Source organism: Corvus kubaryi, unplaced genomic scaffold, assembly GCF_017639235.1.
Source record: "Corvus kubaryi isolate FWS band 111438036 unplaced genomic scaffold, C.kubaryi_AGA036_p1.0 133, whole genome shotgun sequence".
NCBI classification, from domain to species: domain Eukaryota; kingdom Metazoa; phylum Chordata; class Aves; order Passeriformes; family Corvidae; genus Corvus; species Corvus kubaryi.
The window spans coordinates 36,885,842-36,905,424 of record NW_024580667.1 but is presented as its reverse complement, the minus strand read 5'-3'; the positions used below and the strand labels follow the sequence as shown (position 1 = coordinate 36,905,424).

Genomic DNA, 19,583 nt, shown 5'->3' with positions numbered 1-19,583 from the left:
GTAGTGGGAGACGGCGAAGGGCAGAGGAGGCACCGCCAATGAAGCTCTCTGCTTTCATTTCTGCCATCCTAAATAAAATGTTGAAACTTAGAAGAGCCGAAAAGGGAGACGGGAAGGCGGGGCACGCTGCGCCGGGAGCGACGCGGTCGGTGCGAGCCCGACAAAGCAATTCCCGCGTGCAGCCCAAGCCCCGGGGCAGCCGTGCCCGCTCAGAGCCCGCGGGCCGGCCCGGCAGCAGCATCCGCTCGCCACCTCCCGGGCACGGCGAGGAAAGGAAAAGGAGGAAAACGCTCCTGCCGAAACCCGGGATCGAACCAGGGACCTTTAGATCTTCAGTCTAACGCTCTCCCAACTGAGCTATTTCGGCTACGGTGCTGCTTTTGTGGAGGTGAGACAGTACTAATCTGTTCTTCCATACCCGCCATCCGGCTGCTCGTATCCGACGATTGAAATAGAGTATGTGTTACTAGCCCTGCGGTGCCGGGTGCCACAAACGAGTCAATGGTGGGTCTTCGCAAACCAGATTATGCCGTAAGCCAAAGACAAATCAGCAGTGACACAAAACATGCACATACAAACATCTATGCACAACACAGACATCAGTATGAAGGTGTTTTGGCAGTGGCTCCCTGGATTATTGGGGGAGGTAAAAGGAACAAGAACATTATGTGGCACTCAGGAGCATTAAAGTGGCAGTATTTTAGCTTCAGTTTTCAGAGACTTTATTTTAAAGCCTGACAAATTGTGTGCAGAGATGATGGTATCACAAAGAGACATGAATAGGAAGGGCACCTGCACCTTCTTGCGTCCATGGTCTTGCTGGGAGATGCATGTGCCACTGGAGAAGCTCCCTGCGTCTGCAAATCACAAATCCTGACTAAGCAGTGTTATTATAAGAAATATAGTTTACGTTCACGTTCGTGATTAGGCATTTAGTTCAACAGGCAAGTGCTTGCATACTCCTGTGGCTACAGGTCAAAGGTAGAGGATGCATCCGAGTGCCCACATTAGCACCTGTAGTGGGCATGGACAGCTCAAGTTTGTGTTGATTTGCACAGCCCATGGTCTAGGAAAAGCTACCGGTGAGGGCATCTCCTACTCACACTTTCTGCACACTGTGAGGTGAGAGAGGCTGCTTTGCAAAATTGTCCATGGCTGCTCCCTCCTGCCTGTAAAAATAACCCAGACTCTCTTCCATAGTAATAGAGGAATTAACAAATCCCTCCTTTTTTGAGCGGGGAAGAAGCAGCCTCAGCCTAAGCCAGCCACGTGAATAGTTGGTGCCATGAACCACCCCATTTCCTCTTATTTTCAGAGTGTATTTTTCCTCAAATTGTCCCACATTTGTGGGTTCTTCAGGAGCTGATGTATTTTCAGGAGTCAAAGACCTGTTTTCAGAAGTACAAAAGCTAAGGACTGAGCCAGCAGTTTAGTGACTGAGAATAAAAACCTCTGTACAAAAAAAAATTCAGTTAGGGAGAGGTTAAAAAAACCCACCCACACTTGTACTTAAGAGTAGTAAGAACAACATACTGATACAAAATCTTATCTTCTCATGATTTTCCATTGCCACTAGCAAAGATTGTTTTGCTGAGAAATGATGAATGTAATCCCTTAACAAGCATGTCTCCTACTAATGCAGCTAACATAATCTTGTGATCTTTGGTGCAGATAAACTCCAAACGTGTCACAGCATGCATAGAAGTCAAAACACTATTGACTTAAGAGTTTTCATACATTACCACAACAATCAGAGGTACTATGGAGCAACGGGTTATTCTGATTTTTATTTTTAGAAATCTTTGTTTTGCCAGGTGAAATGGCAATGGAAATAGAAACTAAAGGTAATGCAAAGCAAAATTAAAAAGAAGGACAATTCAGTCTCAGATACAGCATATTTAATAAAAGAGTCAGCTTTTCCCCTAACAGAATTTGGTGAGTGGGTTTGTATTTAAAGTTCCTCCTTCTGAAGACTAGAAAGATATTTGCATTCCACGGCTGCCTAATGAGCATAAGCAGTTTTAGCAAAATCAAGCATTCTGAGTCCAAAAAACCACAAACAAAAAAACCCCTGATTTTTCACCCACAATCTTTCTCCTATATCAAAGAAAGTACAGGGTGGACAAACAAAAGCTATTTCCTAGCCTATCATCTTATGACAATGTAAACCAGCCTCAACCACAGCTGACAACCCTTAATGCCAAGCAGCACACAAATTTAAGCAAGTGCCAAGGTCAGAGCAGAAGAAAGCCTTGGAGAAAGTAAGGGTTCTCTCCACTGCACAAACTGGAGCTGATACACACACACCACAAACACCCCACAGGCCACAGCATACAGGGTAAGCTGTGGCTGCCCCATCCCTGGCAGTGCTCAAGACCAGGTTGGATGGGGCTCTGCGTCCCTGCACATGGAAGGGGGCTTGAACTAGGTGATCTCTAAGGTCCTTTCCCACCCAAACCACTCTATGATTCTGTGACTGCAGATGGCCCTGCCTCAGCCGCCCACTTCAATGTCTTCCAAATCCTTTCACCTGCTGCTGGCAAGGGATGCACTGAATGGCAGCTGTGGTATGCAAAGACAGTGAGGTAGCAACGTTGGTTTTCCCCAAAAAGGGATTTCAGGAACTGCTTCCCAAAGAACTGATCCAACTCAGAACAGTAATCCCAGAAAGAGATTAAAATGACAGCAATCCCCACATACTTCCAAAGTTCGTGACAGAACCTGGATGAAAACCTTTGCCAAATTCCAGCCCTCCTCCCTTAGAAAGTTTTAGCAATTTAAGTGACATACACATTTACTCCACTTATTTTCTTACTGGTGTGGCCTCACTTTGTTCTGTGACACAAACCTTGAGAGAATGGACTGAAAGATTAGAGTGTTCACAGGATTTTACATCACTACCTTTGCCTTCTGCAGAAACGCTTCCCAGTAAAATCAGTGAGAAATAAAACCTAAAAGCATCACACTTCTCCACACTGACAGTTCACTGGTTGATCCTTTGTCCTCTTCTTCCTACAGAAGCAAGAATTCTAATGGCAAAATAAGCTGTTTTCTTTAACAGAAAATAGACTTTTCCCTGTGAAAGAAATGCTCCTATCAGATCACTCACCTAAGAAAACCTGATCTACAGCGAAGTAGCTCAAAGTAAAAGCCTCCTAGATTATTTAAATATACATATTTCAATATTTTAAAAAGTGCATGTATGTATTTATTTATATATAAGTAGTAACACAAAGCCAAAAAAGCTCAAACACTTTGATGAATTAAATTTTCAAAAACATTTAAATAAACTAGAACAGCTTCCGCTAAAAATTAATAGATCCTATTGAAAATCCATTCCTGGTAATATCACTTCTTCGGATAGTCACATAAATATCAAAGCTTGCATCTTCAGTATCTAAACATTAAAAACAACTTTCAAAAGTTGTATTCAGTAAACCAATTCCCCACTCCTGCTTTCTCCCATGCATTTCTGACAACATTATTTTTAGTGCTCCAAAAACACTGTACCTATTTTCAAAGCTTTAAAATATTCTTAAATTAAGGTTTATGCAGGTTTAAAATAGTAAGATTTTAGTTATCTGTAATCTCTACTCCTAAAAACACAACACAGCCAGTATAAGGAGATGTGAAATACACATATTTTCATGCAACTCACTCAAAGCAGCTGTCACAGTAATCACAAGCACAGCTAAGACAGATCTTTCCCAGACTTCAGCTATTTCTGGCACTGACTTTTGCAAAATACAAAACAGTAAGATGGATATCATAAGGAAGGATGCACATTGTAAGGAAGTCATATATCAAGGAAAGTATAAAAATTAAGGAGATATTTGAATGTAGTCAGCAACATGCATTTGACAGTGACATTTCAGTGATTCATCCATAGAAGCACATCTGGTAAGCCATGTATGCTAACAGATCATTACGTATGAAGTCCTGTAATTTCTATCTGTCCCAAATGGAGGCTTTTACTTCCAAACCAAGTATCAGAAACCCAAAAAATATAACTGCCACACAATTCAAGTATACTATAATTATCCCACTTTGTCACAGAAAACTCACCTTCAATAACAGGCTCCTAGACTTTAAAACCCATACTTGGCACCGCAGTAAGCCTAGAAACTTCCTGGTTAGCCTTCTTTTAGATGACTCTTGCCAACCAAAAGTGGCATTTTACCAACAGCACCATGCACCACACAAGAGGTGTGATGAAGTTGGGAACACCTGTACTTCAAGAGTTAACTCCCAATTTCTGAAACCCTTTGGAAGTCACGGCTTTTTCTGAGTATACCACAGCATCCCAGTCCTGTGCCTCCTGCAGCTCTGCCCAGGGGCCACAGAGGATCAGGGACTGTGCCAACCACAGAAGCTGAAGTGATAAAACCAAGAACAGTGGTCTCTTACGTCTGACAGAAAAGTGAAGGTAATTTTTTCAGGATAGAGGAAGAGCTAAGAAATATTTTTTAAAAAAAACCCACCATCTACTTTTTTGGCCTGTTTTTTTTAATTAAGAGAAACCAGTTACACCATAATATTACTAAATCAACTTTGAACAAGATTCATTGACATATTTATAGAATTGAAGGTTTTTTCCCAAATTTTATATTAAAACTCAAATACTGTTTTATCTTTAAAATGTTTATTACAGAAAAAAAATTGGTGAAACGCTGCACTGATTAAGGTCTGCCAACCCACAATACATAGAAAAAGAAGTGTTTAAAAACTTTTTCTCCTTAAGTAGCCTTCATATTTCAGGAAATAAGACCATTGGAATGTTAACTGTGTTCCAGTATTTCAAGTTTGTTACAATTACAGCTAAGGAAAGGGAATTAACATGTAATAGACAGTAATACAGTAAAAAGCAGACAAAGTTTATGGAAATGCTTCTGGAAATCTCAGCCGGAACACCTGCTACTTCTTGACATCTTTCCCCCCTTGTTCCCTTTAAAAAGAGGCATTTAAAATGATAGAGTAGATAAGTTTAATCAGTCATCTACAAAAGTTAATAGTGCACCAGCAGCAGAGAAATGGACGGAATCATACAGGTACTGTATCCAGGTTTTGTCAACCAATTTATAGTCTCCAAAAAATATATAATTTCTCCCCTTGATTAAAAATAAAATCCAACTCTTTGAAGTGACAAAAAATTCTATATATATTACACTGTAACAACAAACTAATACAGATGAATAATTCCAGAACAAAAACAAATTTAACTCCCAGTCCCAAAAGCTGCAATCACAGTTAACTATTCTTAAGGCAGATTTTACTTCAGTTACACTAAGTTATAACATTATAAATATTCTTCACTCCATACAGTTTTTTAATATCAATACCTACTGAGAATAGAGTATTGCACCAAAAACTGAAATTAAGAGGTTCAACTTATAAAGTGCTGAAACCATTCCAAAGTCGTGCTGTACTGTGGTTCTTTACTCATCATGGTTCATGTATCTTGAATACATTGAGTCCAGCGTGGCCACTTGATTGCAGGCTTTGAAGAAAAGATCATACGAGGTAGAAAAAACTCTTTCGGGTTCTGTGCCACACTATGGACCACTGAGCTGGGCAAATGGCTCTGTCACAGGAAAGGGCTCCAAAGCCTTCTCTGCGTTTTTCCAGTTGTGAAAATTTTCTCTGTACCATTCAACTAATATGGAGACAATGTTGATAAGTCAAGTTGACCAGAGTTAACAGGGAAATCCAAATATTCCACAGACATCGTAAGACTAACAGCATGCTAAGTTTCTTTATAAAAAATTTTAACCTACAATATTAGAAAAATCTAGTTTGAACTTTATAAATTCTTTATGCAAGACTTACTCTATTATTAAAAAGTGATTATTCCCGTTTTTTAGTCATGTAAATTCACTACTTAGAAAGCAGCCAATTTTATGTAAAATTCAAGTGTTACATTCAATCTCTTTAGCTTCTCAGTAGCTAACCTATAACCCATTTCCCCCTTTCCCTCTCCCATCACTCCTAAATCAGTGTAAAAGTCATCAGTCTTACTTGTTTTCATTATTCCTTCTTTCCAAGGCACTTTAGGTCTCCATCCTAAGTTGTGCATTTTTTCTGAATTCATTGGATATCTCAGGTCATTTGTAGGCCTGATGAAGTATAAAATGCATACGGAAAACAATCTGATTATACTTCTTCATTAATTGGAGATGCAGTACCTCACATTGTCTTCCAAGGAACATTAGATATGCTTCAATTTTGAAAATTCCCACCAACATGAACGGATTGCATTCCTTTCAAAAAATACAAGGCAGCTGAGCGCAGCTACAACAATACAATTCAGTTTGTACAATCAACTACTTGAAATTGACTAGAATAAATATTAATTAGTATTTTATTGGCACAAAAATGAATGCAAAACTCGAATCACTGCCAACACAATTGTGCAAATCAGTGCATTTGCAATGCAGAGCCAGTGTTTTCTAATATTAGCATTTACATTTTTTATCCTGAAAACCCACAAATTTACACATACTTCAGATTTAAAACACACAGGCTTCCGAAGTGGCATCATTACAGTGGCTCACTAGCTACACAACCTTAGTAATACTGAATATGTAGAATCCCAAGTGGCGAGATTCAACACAGAAAGACACATTTTATATTTAAGCATGGAAGAAATTTTCACTTCTGCAGTCTGGCAGATAGGTAGCCTAGCCTAGCATTCCTGTACTACTGGCACTGGCATATTGAATAGTCAAGGTACATGTGCAGGCACAAACCAAGTACTTATCACTTACTATAACATGCTAATCTTGAGCAGAAGCAGAACTCATTTTTCCATAGCAAGTAACCCCCACGACCTTTAAGTCACTCATTATAGAATTAAATAGTCATAAATTAGGTAGGTTAACAATCTTTTATAAGACCTCAACATTCCCTGAAACATGTATTCCTATGTGGTTGGTTTTCCCAAGCCCATTTATGTTTAAACATTAGCAGACAGGGCCCAAAACACATGAAGAAACATCTCAAACTGAATTACACTGAGAACTCCTGAACACTCATATCATGTGAGCCAAAGGCAGTTCATTCAAAGTCCTGTGATACACTCAGATAGGATTCTGAAGAACATTTCCTTTTAAAAAAAAAAAGCACATTTTTAAAGACACTTCAGTTGCCATGATAACAACACAAATGTGAACAGAAAGTGAGAATTCTAAAGGCCATAATACTTAACTGCTCTCAGTAGACACGTCATTTCTAATCACTCTGGAGAGAGTGATATCTAAAGTATAAGCAGAGACTCATTGCTGCTGCAGAAAAGAAATGGCAATAAAAGAACAGAGCCAAACCAAGCCTGAAATTAAGGACAGAAACACACAGCAAAAGCTTATCTATAAAAGCTACCCATTTTTACCATTGTCCTAACTTTGGTACCTTAGAGCTTTACATCTACTTTTGAGATAGCAGCTTCAGCTTAAGATAGAAATCTAAAGCTTACTACACTCCACAGGCACGTATTTCTGCCTGTGGAGAGTGGGTCTTACTATAAAGTAGATCTAAGTCTGAATTAGGCACATTAATGCCAAAATACTAAAGCTAAGCAAGAGAGGATGGGATTCATCTCACTCAGTGATGCTGAATACAAAGTACACCGAATAAACTGTCCAAACTACTGTGAAGGAAAGATTTAGTTGCTCTGTAATACCTGTCCTCTTCCCAGAGCAGACTTCAGTAGTGAGAAGTATGAAGTAAGTTTGAAGACAGACAGATTACCATTACACGTTCCCCTTTCAAGACACACATTCTGACCTACAGATCCAAATAATAAAGGAAAATCCTGTTTTTCTATACAGAACCCTGATCATAGATGTCAAATCCACTAGCAAAACAAACAAATTAAGGAAGCAAAACAGCTCTTACTCCCTCAAAAGCGTTCCCCCTCCTTCAGAGCAGAAACACTTCCACAAGAAACTATTTGATAAAGAGTCTCAGAAACCTTCAGGACAAAACGATCCTGCATGTCCTCCACATTCCTTACCTGTCTTTAACATAATCCATCCAGTGCTCCATTTCAGACTCTGAACTGGTCTTCTTTATCTGTCAAGAAGAAAAACAATTATCACTCCCATAGATCTTGGACTGTCTAAATATATATTTTTAAAAATAGGGAGTTTTAAACAAGATTTAAGTTTGTTAAGAAAAAACCACCACCAAATAAAAAACACAAATCACAAACAGAAATGCTCTTTTGTATACTGAGTCTTCAAACCACTGAAATTATCAGAATTATCTAGAACAACTCCAATCTGTCTCCTTCATCCCAGCACTACCAGAACATCCATAATCAAACTGTTAGATTTTAACAGCGCCACATTCTCAGACCAAAACTAAAGCAGTCAGCATGAAAAAAAAATGGTAATTAATCATGATGCCAGTTATGTCCCAGTCAGGATAACTGACGCAGCAGCCCAACGCAGGATAGCCCATACTGCAAACTTACACAGTCCAGCTGCCACAGAAAGGGTAGCACATCATTCTGCTGCAAGGATCTTCCAGCACCCACCACAAGCCTAAGCTCTTTCAGAGCTACAAAAGGTGTATAGAATTATTCATATGTGCAATGAAAACTGGTAAAGAAAAGTATCAGAACTGTTTACTCACTAAATGGATCAGCTCCTTAGCAAGCTGGGCAATGGACATCTCAAAGTTAGTTCCAATGTTGTAAATTTCACCTGGTTTCCCCTCCTTCAGGACAGTAAGGAATGCTTCCACCACGTCAGTCGCATAAAGGAAATTCCTTCTCTGAAGTCCAGAACCATGAATACAGCTTAAGAAAAAGACAAAAAAATTTTGTTAATCCTCAAATAGACACATTCAATTTACTGGACTGTGTTTTAAGCAGTTTTGCTGCCAGATGGTTACCTGAAGGTACCTTAAGTAGCTGGACATGCAAACAATGCTTTACTTTAAAGAAATCCTATTATTAAAATAAGTGATTAATCACTTAGTTATGTAATTATCATTTTACAAACTAGCACATATTTATAACTGCAATTAGAGTTTTATAGCACAAAATACTATTAAAAAAATGCAAGTTACCTACCATTTTCTGTTCTGTTGCAACAAAGATATAAACTTCGGAATAACCTAAGGAATTGAACAAAAAAAAAATCCCATGACTCCACTATTTTACAAGCTGCTATTCTGCAAAGAATAAGGAACTTCAACAGTTATGTAGCATTATTTTAATAAGATCCTTGAAATACTTTTAGGTTTTATTAAGTCTAAGGGAAGAATGTATCAAGCCTAGAAGCTGCAAGGTTTTGTAAGAGTAGATGCCTCTATTGTACTGCAAACCTTATCTTTCTGGCAGTTACAAATGTAACATTTTCACAAAAAAAAAAAGTTTCCATTACTTTTACACACAGCAGTGCATTAGGGTCTAACCAGAAATAATTATTGCCAACAGTTCAGAACAAGGTTTAAACATCCAGCAAACTGCAGTAAATCTAGAACCAAAGAGTTGTTAAAATAGTTAAATCTGGAAGAGAATCAACAGAGAATTTTAAGATAATGCAGATACACAGGTGTCAGAACCCAGAGTGCCAAGAACATTTCTCTGCCTGTTTTTAAGGGTTCTTACCCCCCTGAACAACACTGTTTTAGCTTTAAACTTTGGAAAAAATTACCAACAGTCAGACAAGAACTAGAAAATACAGTGGTGTGAATTAGGTGATAGACTACTATGTAAGATTGTCACAGGGTGAAAATTTTACAGGTTTTGGGCTTCTCCTTGTAGTAAATAGATAAGAGTAAAAAATATCAAAATGGAGGATTGTCGTTCTTCTCCAAACCTTCTTCTTCTTCTCCTCCATATTTTGCAGTAAAAGTAGTTTGGGATGATTGGATAGAGAATTCCACAGTTCCTGGCTGTGTTTCTGAATAATTGGTAGGAAAGTGAAAAAAATATACGTTTTTAGTAACTATTGGTTAAATTATCTTTAAAAGGCTGTGTAAATCTTGATAATTAGAGTTCTCTCCTGCTTTCTGTGCTCTATGCTGTACCTGGGTCATGCTAGTGGCTCTGTTCCTCTGATAAGACTTAATAAACAACTATCTGGAAGCATTGAAACTCCAGGAAAAGTCTCAGTTTATCTTTTGAAACTGCTTGCAAGGACTTTTAGAAAATTCTCTCCCATCAAGAAGGATTTGATTTATGGCACGGTTCAGTGTCAAAAGGCATCAAGTGACAGTGTGCTTGCTGCACAAAGATTTACTACATTATGTTCATCCACAAGCTTAGATGCATTCATAATGCCCCAGATACTTTAGACCAGTTAGCCCCACTGTTAAAGTCCTTAAACTGAAGTCATTAGAAAACTACTCAAATTACTTAAATTTTTTTAACTTCCTACTCTAAACATAGGAGCAGGATACTAAGTAAAACTAAAGATTCATCAAGCCTAGTGCTGTGTTCTCAGCAGTAACTAAAATTGTGTATGTGAGAAATTATAAAGTCAAAAGCAAGCAAATAGTGATACATCCCCTAAATATACCCCCAACAATCATGCAACCTGTAGCAAGATACAGATGAATGAAAAATGTATTCTAAAACCCATTGCTTATCCACCTCAATAATGTAGGTGAATATAAATTTATTAGAGAAAAAAAACAGAAAGGTGAAAAGCAATTTAAATTAAAAAACACCTCTGTAGTATTGTAAAATGTAACTACATTTCCCACCAGTTCCAAACTCCAAAGACTACATGTGATTATCATTTTCATTCCATCAGTGCATTTCCATTCACTAACCTAGCAGATTCTGGTACTGACTTAAAAAGGCAACTCCTCACTAGTAACTGTTTTAAATAGCTACCCTGCAAGGTCTGTTTGAACACGTGCAAAGACAAGTCACTTTGCACTACTTCTCACCTTATAGATGAATGCTATAGCTTCATCTTACTTATTTTCTGTGCAGCTTAGAACATCCCTTTCTATACCAGACATATTGTATTCTCAGTTTACTTTTTGAAATGTTTCCCTTAGTTATTCAACACTCCCAATTACAGACCATGACATGTGAGTTAATGTAATTTGCAGGGGAACTCTGTCGAAATATTCTCTGAAAAATAGAAAAATTACAAAACAAAGTTGTTGTCATAAAATTCATTTAAACTACAAGTCTCTAATTGAAGTTTTACCCCCAATCAAAAAATGTTTTCACAGTAAGACATGTTAGTGTGAGCTCAAAATATATAATCACATGTTAATTGCAAGAACATTTTTTTCAAAGGTCATCCCATGCACATGAGAAAAAAAGTAACCTCACTGCAACCCTGAATTATGGTACACTGAAGCTCAGAATAAAGCACAGGTTAACTTACTTTTTCTGGATACTGATGTGGTCCATAAACATTACTGCTCCGTGTGATGACAACTGGGAACTGGAGAGCATTAAACATACATGTGATTACATAGGAAAGCATATATCAGTAAAAATCTGTAGGCTTCCGGCTGATCAATAAACAAACTGACACATGCACAGTGCATACTCAAAAATCTGCAAGCCCTTACAAACATTATTCAATTAAGCTATCTGTATTTCTGTCAAACAGGCAAGGGCCTCCAGCCTTGTCAGCCCGTTAGGAGCACCACAAGTGACAAATGTTTGAAATCTCTCTTGCCCTGGAAGCACCACAGGACATTGCATATGTGTATCTGGCTGAATGAAGACTGGCTTACTCCTACTTATTCCAATGTTTCACAGGTTATTAACATCCTATTCTTATCAACTTTTCATCAAAAACATCGTATATCAAGAACAAAAGTCTATAGTATTCAAAATATGAAATGTGTTTCCTTAAACAAATCTAATAGGGCTTTTTCTTTTTTTTTTTTAATTTAACTATAAGCTTAGTCCTAATACAATTTGAATTATGCATGTTCTACTCCTGTGTAATATTTTTGTACTCCCTTCAAGCTTAGTACGGGTTTTTAAATTCCTAATGTTCTCTTTGACCAGTTTATCAAAACACATTCTCAGATGTTACAGTTCAGATTTAAAAAACAAAAATCAAAAACATCCAACCTGTCCCCATTGTCTTCCAGTGTATCTTCACCACTTATTGGTGGAGATTCTCTATGTCATAGGTTAGCAAGCATAGTCCCGGAAGGGACGTCCTTGCAAAGGGGTGCTTACAGTTTCCTCTGGGAACTGACAGAACCTATCAGCTGGCCAGTTTGAATATGGAAAATTCTCTAAGCCACTTAAAGTTGTGATCACCTCTGTGATCCACATTTAAGAATAGGCAAACTCCCCCTCCAAGCTCTCTCTCGTTTCCGGCGCTGGGACAAGTGGCTGCAGGCCCCGTGTGGGGGCCAGCGGGCCCGGCCAGGCCCTGCCTGGGCCAGGCCGGGCCGGGCCACGGCCATCCTGGAGCCGATGGACCTGTTCCAGCCATGGAACCCCCCCCACTGCCTTGCCGTGGGCAGCCGGAGCGGCTCGGCTCTCCCCCCTCTCCACTGCGATAAGAAAAATTCAACATTCCAGCTGCAAAGCTGCAAGGCCGAGGTGAGATTAACCCTTTTATTGCTGTGAAGAGCTGAAAACCTGAGGGAAGAGAGAGAGGAGATGCTTAAAGCTGAAATTCTGTTGTGAAGCTATGATATATCAGAGTATCCTGTTGTAATTTCATGAAGATATGGGGGGTGGAGTGTTCAACTCGTGAGCAAAAGCACCTGCGCTGAGATAGGCAGATGCTGACGCAGCTGTAATTTCATGAGAAGTTTGGACAGGGAGAGATGAACCAGATGAGGACTTTTGCTCCAAAGGGGAAAGGAGAAAACCTCAGTCCGTAGAGATGAACCAGATGAGGACTTTAGCTCCAAATGGGAAAGGAGAAAACCTCAGTTCCTAGAGATGCTCCCAGAGATAGTCCTAAAGATGAAGATGATGAAGACCCTTTGCTCCCAGGGAAGGAGAAGGGCCTCTGTTTTTGTTTCTGAACGGCTCAACCTTAAAATTGTACCCCAAAAAACTTCAAGAGTGGACCCTCGAAAGCAGTTGCGGGAAAAGCTGCAAGTCGGGGGAAAGGACTCACACGCAGGCAGAGAGACTCCTCTTCCTAAATGGACTGAACAATATTTGGAAGTGGGCGGCTGTCTCGTTGTGATAATGTTTTCATAGCATGAGCAAGAAGAGACTTCTCTCTCTAAATGGACTGAACAAGGTTATTATGGAAGTGGTAAACAGACTGAACATCTTAAGGGTTGTCTTTTCACATTGTCAGTGGGAGAAGGGAGGAAGGTGGGGGGAGGAGGAGAGTTCTGAAGGTGGTATAATTTTTTTTCTTCTTTTAGGTCTGTTAATAAACTTCTTTATATTCTTTCAAGTTTGGTGCCTGTTTTGCATTTCTCCTAATTCTTATCTCACAGCAGATAAACAGTAATGAGTATTTTGGACCAAACCACTACACTAAATTGGTGTTTCCGCCCGGTTACAAACCGAACCCGCGACACTCTAACACATCCAAACTACAAGACTAACAAGGAAAGAGGTGGCACTGTGTGGACCAGTACTGATTTTTCTTTTATACTCTTACATACATAATACAGACATTTAATTACAGGCTTCAGAGTTTTTGAAGCTTCCATGGACTTACCTGGTACCTTTCCCAATAAGACTGAACAAAACACTCTGCAGCTGCTTTAGAGGAGGCATAGGGATTTGTCGGACGTTTTGGTGAGGATTCATCAAATTCCTAAAATAAAAAGAAAAATTTGCATCACTCAAATGTAATTTGCCCAGATAAGCCTTAAAGTTACAAAAGAAATAAAAAACCCTAAATGTCTAAGTACATCAGTCTGACAAAGTCCCCTTACATCAAAAGACAGCCTATTTATTCAATATAGGAGGCAGACATTACCAGCAGTAATATTTTTATAGCTCTAGCAGAGTTACCTCACAGTAGCAGGTCCTCAGATTTTTATCTTATAAAATAATCACTGCTGCTACAGGAAGGCTCAATCCTTTTCAGGCTCATATTGCCTCAGAGAGGCATTGGACCACCACTAGTAAATTTACCTTTCAGTCCTAAATGAAAGGGGTCTTTTCTTAAATTTTTCTGTAACTTTTTTCTGTAAAAAATATAGAATTGCAACCCAAAAACCTCCAAAGCAAGGCTTCGACAATTCTGACCAGTTCCAGAACAGGTCTCTTCAAGGCTATCCTGACACTTTAATCTACTTCTTACTTGAAGAGAGAAAAAAAAACCAAAAGAAGAAGGGATGCTACACAAGGTGCAATTGGTAACAATCACCTTAACGTGATTAAAACATTCACTCTTCTTGTCTGACCTTTGCCTCTGAAATTAACTGGCCCTCCTCCCCTGAAAAAAAAAACTCTACAAGAACTTCTAGTGTGATTCAAAAAGAGAAGAAAAAACAGATTAAAGCTCTCTTTCAAGGCCCAGAGACAAAAAAATTTTGCTTGAAGGTATCACCCAAGCCACAGGTCTACACTCAAGAAAACATCATCCTTGGGTATCATAAAAGCCCACAGATTGAAGTTGTGTTGAAGGAACTGATAAAGATGTTGTGATAATACAAAAGTGCATAGAACTCTTCTGAAATACACTAATATTTTCATGGACTATGGCAAAGGGCTCCTTGACTGTTATTTATGCCTCTAAAAAGATGAACATGCATAACTTGCCTTTTTACTGAGCCAAATTACATTTCCGGAATTAAGGTCATGTATAAATTGTCAAAAATCAAAGACCTCCATACAACAAGAGGAAACATCTGAATATTTATTACAGTAATACAGGAATTGTTTCCTGTTTGAATTGTCACTACCAACAATGTTAGCATTTTAGCTAGAATATAGAGCAGCTCCCTGCCTGTCAAGCTGTGCACATTACTGAAGTCTCATGAATGTCTCCAGGACAAAACCTGTATAATACACTCCTTTGATACTATCTCTGAGGAGTAGTGACACCATTAATGATCCAAATCTCACTGCTTTAGACAATAAACATGCAACATAAAACATGCACAAAAAAAAAAAAGAAAATCAGGACAATTTTGATACTCAGCTTTCTAGATGCAAACAATGATTACTTAAAGCGAAACATTTACAGAGGCCAAGGAAAGTTAGACCCAACTTTGTTTTCACGATTAAAAGCAGCTAAACTAGAAAAATCCTCATGCATTTTCACACTCACCTCATCAATGCTACCTCCATATACTTCATCTGTACTAACATAGACAAACTTCTCCACATTGGCTTCATGTGCAGCAGCAACCAGCACATTGGTGCCATAAACATTCACGTAGGTGAATTCCAGGGCATGCCAAAATGAAAGATCTGCATTACAAAATTCAAACAATTCTGATTAAATTTATGCAAGACAGGGCTATAGGTTCCACTTGGAGGCTGCAATGCACATCTGTCAGATAGCAATGTCCTTATTAAATGATGGCACCTTCTACACTCACCTGAAGACAAAAATCCTTGTTCTCAACAAGAGGCTGAAATCAGGAGCAAAAGCTTGTTGGCTATGGACTTTTTAATCTAAAATAGCATTATCTAACTTTATTTAAGTGGCAGCATAACTACTTCCCATCTCAGTAGGAAAGGCTAAGCACAGTAAGAAAAGTGTCATTCAAAGACAGTTGCAAGATGCAGTAATATGGACCTATGACTATTAACTCATGAGCAGCTGTTTTGATTCTTACAACTGTTCTACTGACCTAATGACTTTGTGCATATCAAATCTGACAATTTTGAGAAGTATTTTCCTGGAGAATTTTTTGAGGATTTCTTTTCATGATGGAAGGAATATGGTGGGGATTGTTCGTATTAATAGCGATACTGAAAAGCAGCCATCTGAAATGGAGAAAATGTGCATGCCTAATCCTTCAGCTTTCACACTGTTTTTTCATGTGACATTGCAGCCAGTTAAGTAAATATTCAGATTATGTACAAAGACCCTCTCCACTGTTTTTATGCCTCCCTCAGTACACTGTCAGCTACATGTGAGTCTACATGGAATTTTAAAATGTAATGCTGACAAAAATGTACATTACCATTTATGTGCAATGAAAACAAGACAGCAGTTAGATGAAGCACTTTTTAAATCAAGGCAGTGAAACCCTTTAAGTCAAAAAGGCCACCAGACATTCAGTCATGTGATTTGTAGAGACAAATTGGATCCTTGGTTTATATGATGGGAAAAGAAAAGTGTACTGACATATATTTCAAGCAGGGATAGCCATGAAAAACAACACCAAAGCATGCAGCAATGCTCACCTACATGTGTTTGGGCTGCAAAATGAAGGACTATATCTATTTTCTCAGTTTCGAAGAGCTGCTTTATAAAATCAGGTTCACAAATATCTCCCTAAAGAGAAAAAAAAAATAGCAAATTATTTTTTGACAGAACATAGTCAGCTTCCATTTATACAAGAAACCATTACAAAGGGAACACAGGATACAAACAGCACTACCAAATGAGTTCCGGGCCACTTATCAACGCCAAGTCTAAAATAAGACCATGCATAAAACTTCACCCAATTTTTCTTTTTAAAAATCCTCAACGAAACCTATTTCAGAATTTTTATTACTATTAAGATTAGAAACAGCAACGTTCCCAAAAATACACACAACAGAAGTATAGCATGGAGCTCCAACACTGAGGCTGAAATGCCAAGTTCCCAGAGCGAGTTAGAGTTCCCCGTCTGGCAAGCAGACAGGGACATCTAGTGGCACTGCAAAAGGAGAAGCACATTCCCACTAGGGGCGATTAGATTATATATTGCAAGAGTTTTGCTGTTTGCTGTTTATTCCGGTGATTTATTTTTTTAATTTGATATATTTTTTTTAAATAGGCATTATTTTGAACTAAATGGCTACTTATTGAATTTTTTTAACTGAAATTCAAGCTTAGTACATCTACACTGAACAGCAACAGAAATTGTGATTAAAATGTATCTTTCGTACAGCCCCTGAGTCAAATTTTCTACACTTACTGTTCTACTTTCCAAAACAGACTTCCTTTCTACAGTACCACTAGAGTGTATATCCTTCTTGCTGTCTCCTAAGGTCAGAACCAATGTTACAGTTCTAACCATAAGGGTTGCACATCAGGGATTATCTTTTCCAGTAGTACTGTGGAAGCAGTACACCAAAAATCTGTAATAAGTCACGTTTTGTGGAAGAGAAGGTTTTATCACCTGGATAAACTTGTAGTTTTCCTTCCCAGAGACAGTTTCAAGATTCTTCAAGCTTGCACAGTAGTCGAGCTAAAGAGAAATACCACACAACATCAATACATGGGCTTTATGGAAGCAAAAAGGCTAACTCAAATCCAACCTAAGCACTGGAAAGTCTGAGAATGAAGCAAAAACTTATTTCAAAAGAAAACCTACTTTTTCAATAGAAAATAGCATTTCCTATAGCTTTTCAAGCAGATGCAAAGGTTTAAAAACACAAATCTCCAAAAGATGCCCCAACTTCAGAAATTCTTAAATGGACATTTACAGCTTGAAAAGCTTCTTTTTTTTTTCTGAACACCAGTTGACTTTTTTTTTGCACAGGAACGAATGGAAAATCAAACAAAAATTAATAACTAACAATAAGCCACATAAATGTCAACACATTATAGATTGCATTATAAATAATTTAAAACAGTTTTCCATGTCAAGAAAGAAAACAAGCTATTACCTTATCTAGATTTATAATCAGATAGTTTGGATAGTTTTTCACAAGAGAGACGACTACATGTGAAGCTCTGCAGGATACAAGAAAAACATTTTACAACTATATACTGGGCTTTAAGGTAATAAAGAGATGACAAATTACAAGTAAGTCAGCAATATCACAAGTCTTTGGGGGAAGAAGGGGATATATTCAAGACAGGTGAAACACGAATTCAAAGATATATTTTAACATATGTCAACATTATACTAATATATATTCTATACATTATTCTAGGATATATATAAGTACATTATTCTAATATATAAGTGCATATTGTTAAGAAATTAAAAATCAGAATAAAAGCTCATGCTGTAATGAAAGAAACCAGCACTGCGCACAGTCACATAAAAAAATCCTGTTATGTGCTGTATTCAATTGCCATTCTAAAACACTTTTGCACTCTAAAGTTTACGTATCAGGTATCAGGAAGAACCAAACAGTCAACACTCCTAACCCACAGCAGTGACTCCCATCACTCAAGTCTTTGACACTGCTGCTAGGTGTAAGAAGTGACAACCAGACAACCAGGTGGCATTGCCTCTTCGGCACAGCCTTGTGTACATGCAGCTCGCTCAGAGTTCAGGTTAGCAGGGGTTATTCACAAATAGAAATTTAACCCTCTCACAGCTTCCGACTTCAAGCACACCGATGGGCTCAAGCTTTAAGGTGGATCAGACCTTTCTCTAACTCAAACTGAGCCCACAGCACTGGGGGCTTGATATGGGAAAAAGCAGCTGGCTCGAAGCCCTGTCACCCCCAACCCAAATAATCCATTAGGCTGGAAAAGACCTGCAGTCATCGAATCCAAGTTACGACCAAACACAACCCTGTTAACTAGACCATGGCACTAAGCGCCATGAACAGTTATTTCCTGAACACCTGTAGGGACAGTGACTCCTGCACCTCCCTGGGCAGCCCGTTCCAATACCTAATCATCCTTTCTGTAAATAAATTCCTCCTCTAAACCTCCGCCGGCGCAGCTCAAGCCTGCGTTCTCTCGTCCTGTCATTTGCTGCCTGGGAGAAGAGACTGAACCCCACCTGGCGACACCCCTCTTTCAGGGAGTTGTAGAGAGGGAGAAGGTTGTTTTGCCTGAGCCTCCAGGCAAAACAACCGCAGCACCCTCAGTCGTTCCGCACAAGGTTTGTACTCCAGGCCCTTCACCAGCTCCGCTGCCCTTCTCTGGGCAGCCCCATCCAGGCTGAAGCCGAGCACCGACTTCCACCGCCTACACCGGGCACCTTCTCGCCGGCCGCAGGCGAAGGACCGCCGGGGCAGCATCCCAGCTCGCTCCAGCACTTGCCGCCTCAGAACCCACGACAAAGGCGAGTCACCAGCAGCCCCTGAGTGAGCGCGGCCCGAGCCAGCGGCGCCGAGGAACCGGCCCGGGACAGGCACAAGGGAGGCGGCACCGCGGGACCCCCGCTCGCCACGTCTCACCCGCGCCCCCCGACAGGAGGCCGGCGGCCCGCTGCGGCCCCGAGAGGCTCACTCACATGAAGCCGGCGCCGCCCGTCACCAGGACCCGCTTCTCGAACCCCGGCGGCGCCACGGGGCCGGCCCGCCCCGACATCGTCCGCGCTTTACGGCACCGGCCCCTCACTCCCTTTCCCCCACGGCTGCGCGTGCGCGGCACGGGCCCCTGGGTTTCAGGGGCAGAGTCGCAGCGCCTGCAAGACGCTCATTGAAGAATTGCCTTCCTCCCCCCTCCGCGCGGCCCCAAGAGCGGAGCTGCCACCGTCCCGGAGGTCACCGACAGCGGGGCGGTCGCGGAGTGTGAAAAAGGCCAAGGCTTTTCCTCCGCATTTAGCAGCGACCGACAGCCATCTCTTTTACGACTCTGAGTCTCTCT

General features: G+C 39.8%; 1 protein-coding gene and 1 non-coding gene across 5 annotated transcripts; both read right to left on the bottom strand.

Moving 5' to 3' along the window:
• Positions 1-294: 294 nt before the first annotated feature.
• TRNAF-GAA lies at positions 295-367 on the bottom strand. Its single transcript has one exon. It is a non-coding gene; the product is annotated as a tRNA-Phe (tRNA).
• A 4,256-nt stretch (positions 368-4,623) lies between these two features.
• TGDS (TDP-glucose 4,6-dehydratase) lies at positions 4,624-19,392 on the bottom strand. Of its 4 annotated transcripts, none has more exons than XM_042043802.1 (12): positions 19,228-19,392; positions 17,696-17,762; positions 17,206-17,274; positions 16,283-16,373; positions 15,195-15,337; positions 13,632-13,730; positions 11,355-11,414; positions 9,074-9,117; positions 8,632-8,797; positions 8,009-8,067; positions 6,016-6,113; positions 4,624-5,653 (listed from the first exon to the last, which is right to left on the bottom strand). In XM_042043802.1, the coding sequence occupies exons 1-12, from the start codon at positions 19,302-19,304 to the stop codon at positions 5,553-5,555; spliced, it is 1,074 nt and encodes a 357-aa protein (XP_041899736.1). In that variant the 5' UTR covers positions 19,305-19,392; the 3' UTR covers positions 4,624-5,552. The 4 variants fall into 4 exon arrangements, with proteins under 4 accessions (XP_041899736.1, XP_041899769.1, XP_041899758.1 ...); XM_042043835.1 differs by lacking the exon at positions 4,624-5,653 and adding an exon at positions 7,205-7,280 and having other exon boundaries at positions 6,035-6,113; XM_042043824.1 differs by lacking the exon at positions 4,624-5,653 and having other exon boundaries at positions 6,035-7,280.
• Between the last annotated feature and the right edge of the window lie 191 nt (positions 19,393-19,583).

Bases quoted from the DNA above. Each gene is read 5' to 3' on its own strand.
- TGDS (XM_042043802.1), bottom strand. From the start codon at position 19,304: ATGTCGGGGCGGGCCGGCCCCGTGGCGCCGCCGGGGTTCGAGAAGCGG. The intron at 17,275-17,695 runs GTAATAGCTTGT...ATTTCTCTTTAG, and splicing joins TGATTATAAATCTAGATAAG to CTCGACTACTGTGCAAGCTT. The intron at 8,798-9,073 runs GTAGGTAACTTG...CTTTTTCTTAAG, and splicing joins TTGCAACAGAACAGAAAATG to CTGTATTCATGGTTCTGGAC.